This window comes from Zingiber officinale, chromosome 4A (genome assembly GCF_018446385.1).
Source record: "Zingiber officinale cultivar Zhangliang chromosome 4A, Zo_v1.1, whole genome shotgun sequence".
NCBI lineage: Eukaryota > Viridiplantae > Streptophyta > Magnoliopsida > Zingiberales > Zingiberaceae > Zingiber > Zingiber officinale.
Genome location: NC_055992.1, coordinates 103,578,657 through 103,582,756, shown reverse-complemented (window position 1 = coordinate 103,582,756; position 4,100 = coordinate 103,578,657). Strand labels below are relative to the sequence as shown.

Genomic DNA, 4,100 nt, shown 5'->3' with positions numbered 1-4,100 from the left:
TAAAGAGCACTAGATCGAAGCAAGCCAAATATGGAGTAAAATATACATGCATGCCTAATATAGCCTGAGAAGTATAGCTATTAAATGTAAATATTAGGTATTAAATCTATTTTTTAAAATAATAATGGATCCTAATAAAATTAGGGCCCTAGACATACACTACAAGAAAAATTAGATTTTACAACACTTAAAAGACAACGTTTTTTTTTAAAAAAGCGTTGTCTTTTTTTTTTAACAACGCTTTTAATGAAAAACGTTGTCTATCTATTTATTTTCTAACTAATAGACAACGCTTTTTTAAAAATCGTTGTCTATTAATGATTTTTATGGGTCAAAGACTATTTTTAAAAAACATTGTTTATTAATAATTTTATTAGTCTTTAAACCACCAATTGATATTTGACTAAAACTTTTAACTTACCCAATTATTTTTCCGCAACACATCCTCCCACACGCAACAAAGCCTCACGCCGAAAACAAAAAACCCTCCACTCGCCGAAACCTAAATTAGCAATCTGGCCTCCTAACTCGCGATCTCCTTTCATGCAGACTCCCTTCGCCGAAACCACTGTCCCTAAGCTCCATCTCCGTCTTCGTCAACTTCTTGATCCCAGCACAAGCGCAGGAGGAGGAGAACCAATGTTTCCGCCCCCTTCCTTATTCGTCTCCATCCTTGCCTATCTTTGGGTACAAGTAAGCGATTGAGTGCAAAGCTGCCTCCTTGGTAGGTTTCAGGATCGGCTCCCCCTTTGGCTGTGCAAGTTTTTTTTAGGGCAAGAGGGAGGTGTACATGAGAGTAGAAGATCATGGAGTTCTGGACGGAGTTCTTGGTGAATAGTTGGGGGGCATCAACGGCATGGTCAGGGTCACCTTCAGCTATCCACTCGACACGCTTCGTATCCGCCTGCAACAGCCACCGCCGACTCTCGCTTCCTCAAATTCCTTTGCCCTTGCCCGATGATCCATCTCGGGCATCGACCTCCTTCGTAGAATCGTCGCTCGGGAGGGCCTCACTATGCTTTACCGCAGCATGGTCGCGCTGCTCACCTCCGTTTCAGGTACCCATCCTCCCCTTTCTCTGATTAGCTTCAAGGGAACTAGATCGAATGAAGTTCAGATCCAAGTAAGCAGTCCCTTCTCTTAGCTTCAAAACATTGAAAGCTAAGAGTTGAGTTGGTTCAAATGGATTGGCATTGGCATTGCTATCGACATCAGCATAATTGATACATTTTGATCAGACGTTGTAGGAGTTAAAGGAGTGTGGGTGGTGATGGGTTTGACAAGGTAATGCTCAAAAGGCTGATTTTGTCTTGTTCTTTGGTGAAAGTGTTAACTGAAGTTGGAGGATCAGGAAGTGCTGGAGCATTACTGGCTGAAGGAGGTGATGATGCCTCCATGCTTCCTGCTATGGAGGAAGCTGTAACATCAGTTCCATTTCGAGAGCCCAAATGATCACTGGTTGCAATGGAGCTGTTTCTAGAATTTGGTGGATTGACTTTGGAGTTCCTGCACAAGCACAGACAAGTTTTTAACCAGTCTTTTTTCTTTCTTTCTAAATATGGTAGATTAGCTACCTAAAACTAACCTGCGAGCTGACTGAGCATAATCATCGTCTTCGCCTTCCTCTTCCTCATCATACTGACTAGCAGACTGAGGCACAATTGGAGTTCTTGGAAGGGATTCAGAGACTTCAGGTTTTGTAGGTTGAGGTGCCACAGGGTCCCTTTCGATCAACTCAGATGCACCAGCTTGCAGAGGTGAACCAGAAGCAATAGCATCGTGCTTTGCAAGTACATTTTGCAAGTCATCATTCAATTCAAGGCCTTGACCTAACAACTCCTCATCCCTGTGAACATGGCCAAGTACAATTTAGATAGTTTGGGCATAAAATTCTGCTAGAAGATGAAATGAGCCAAAGGAAGTCAACATATGAAAAAGGAAAAAAGGATCAAGTTCCACAATTGTCAGAAGATGATATGAGAAGTGCAAGGTTTGTTAAGTCATTGCAAATGATGAGGATTAACAATGTCAAGAAGTTACAGAATAAGGAACAATGATCAAAGTTGACCAGAGAAGCTAAGAGAATAGTTTATTTGGATTTTTTTATGTGGTCCATGAGAGTTTGCGTTTGCCAAAAGGATGGGATTTTTTTTAACTCTGGTATTTACTTCTAACACAAGGATTTTCCATGTGTGTGGAACTGTCTTAAAGATTTACGATTTATTTACAGGTTCTGGGAATTAAGAGGAAGATGTTTGCTAAGAAGCGCTAAGTCGAGAAGGCTTTAATGAAGAAGACATAAGCTTCCTATACATCTCTCTAGTTTCTGAGTTCTTACTGATGTGTCCATGTTGTTGTTATTGTCTTTCCAATTTATAATCAGTTCATAATCGTGTGGTGCGGTCGAAATAATAGGCTAGTTTTAGTGGTTAGAGACAATGAAGTTTTTTGTTTTGAGCCTAGTTTCTTGAAACAAATTCATAGTTGTATTTAATGCTCAACTATATAAAATTGTAAGCAATAGAACTAATTCTTTTTTCAGTCCAAAACAACAAAGAAGATTGTGTTGACACTTCAATGCCAGAGCTGTGAGCATTATTCACGTCATCCAATAAAAGTTTGTACTGATATTCTACCTCTCTATCCTTTGTAATTTTTCCACCTATAGCTAATATCTATTTTGTTCTCTTAGAGATGCAAGCACTTTGAGATTGGAGGAGACAAAAAGGGCCAGGAACTTCTCTCTTCTCGTTTGTTTTTTTTTCCAAATTCTAGGTGATGTTATGTTCTTATTTTCATTGAATATGATAGTCATTGATGTTATGAGAACTTGATTTATTTCATTTATCTACATTTCCGTGATTACAGGAGCAGCAACTACATGTTATGTGGCATTGCATCCGAACCTCAGGAGTGTGACTGGAAAGTACTTCGACGAAGAACTATCAAGAAAGCTTTGGTATTTAAGCGAGAAGATGATTAAAGTCAATGAGTAAAGAGAATTCAAGTTATAAGAGGATAAGTAGCATCTATCAAGATCCTTTAAGTTCATGTAATAAGATGTAGATGATAAGACTAGTTTTGAGTATCTTCTAATTAAAATTTCTTTGTATGCGAGTAATTATGTTTGTTATAGAAGTGTAACGATGATAATTTATATATTTATCTCAGTTGTTTATTTAATAATATGTTGTTGATTGAAGTAGATTAATTTTCATTTATCTTTTATTTGTCTTTGGTATTAAAAGATAATAGTTTAAAACTTCTTGTATTTTGCTAAAAAAAATAACACTTTTTTATGCATTGTGAAACTGTTGTCTTTACTAAAAAAGACAACGCTTTTTATGTGATGTCTTTAAAAAAGATAACGCTTTTTAAGTGTGGTCTTTAACAAAGACAACGCTTTTTATGCGTTGTCTTTGCAAAAAATGACAACGCTTTTAAAGCATTGCAAAAGCGTTGTCTTTACTACAAACGACAACGTTTTTAAAGTGTTGTCTTTGAGCAGACTTTTAACAACAGTGCTTTTAACAACGCTTTTTCAGCCACATAGACAACGCTTTTAAAGCGTTATCTGTTAACTTTTTTCTTGTAGTGATAGGTCTTAATGGCCTATGCCTTGAGCCGGGCCTGACTTAATTAATTGTTGCTGCTACTTATTTTAGAGTTTGAAAATACTCCTTTAATTGGTGAATAAGTTGAACCCCTATTGCAAATTAGTCAAATATTGAAGGAATATATCAAGACTCAACGGATCATCTTTTTGACTTTTTGCTAAGTTAGCCTCTATCGAACATGTTACATGTCGCTTGGGGGAACCACTTTATTCGGGTAACTTTTAATGGGTTGGCTTTGTGCGCGTGACTCTATGTCTAGTGTGAGACCTTAGTGAGCTGATTTTGCTGAAAGAGACTAATAAGTGGTTAGAAGAGAGCCAAGGCACACTTTGACGTGATGAATCCAACGTTAGACAAATGAATAGAGAAAAGAACGGAACAAGAAAATTGTAGTGTCAACCAATAGAGAAAAGAATGGAGCAGGAAATTGCAGTGTCAACCTACTCCTTTCATAGAGTGCTATCTTATATAGACAAGAAAATA

The 4,100-nt window shown here is 37.6% G+C and overlaps 1 protein-coding gene across 2 annotated transcripts; it reads left to right on the top strand.

Annotated features, from left to right (window-relative positions):
* Positions 1 to 434: 434 nt before the first annotated feature.
* Positions 435 to 3,186, top strand: LOC121970411. Of its 2 annotated transcripts, none has more exons than XR_006108915.1 (4): positions 435 to 2,160; positions 2,231 to 2,617; positions 2,693 to 2,775; positions 2,869 to 3,186. XR_006108915.1 is itself a non-coding variant. In XM_042521128.1 (4 exons), the coding sequence occupies exons 1-4, from the start codon at positions 807 to 809 to the stop codon at positions 2,981 to 2,983; spliced, it is 525 nt and encodes a 174-aa protein (XP_042377062.1). In that variant the 5' UTR covers positions 435 to 806; the 3' UTR covers positions 2,984 to 3,186. The 2 variants fall into 2 exon arrangements, 1 of the variants encoding a protein (XP_042377062.1); XM_042521128.1 differs by having other exon boundaries at positions 435 to 1,058; positions 2,543 to 2,617.
* Positions 3,187 to 4,100: the final 914 nt, after the last annotated feature.

What these genes read in the sequence shown, in the direction of transcription:
- LOC121970411 (XM_042521128.1), top strand. Translation starts at nt 807, where the DNA reads ATGGAGTTCTGGACGGAGTTCTTGGTGAATAGTTGGGGGGCATCAACG. An exon ending in ATTCACGTCATCCAATAAAA is followed by an intron (nt 2,618 to 2,692) that starts GTTTGTACTGAT and finishes TTGTTCTCTTAG; the next exon opens with AGATGCAAGCACTTTGAGAT. An exon ending in TTTTTTTTTCCAAATTCTAG is followed by an intron (nt 2,776 to 2,868) that starts GTGATGTTATGT and finishes CCGTGATTACAG; the next exon opens with GAGCAGCAACTACATGTTAT.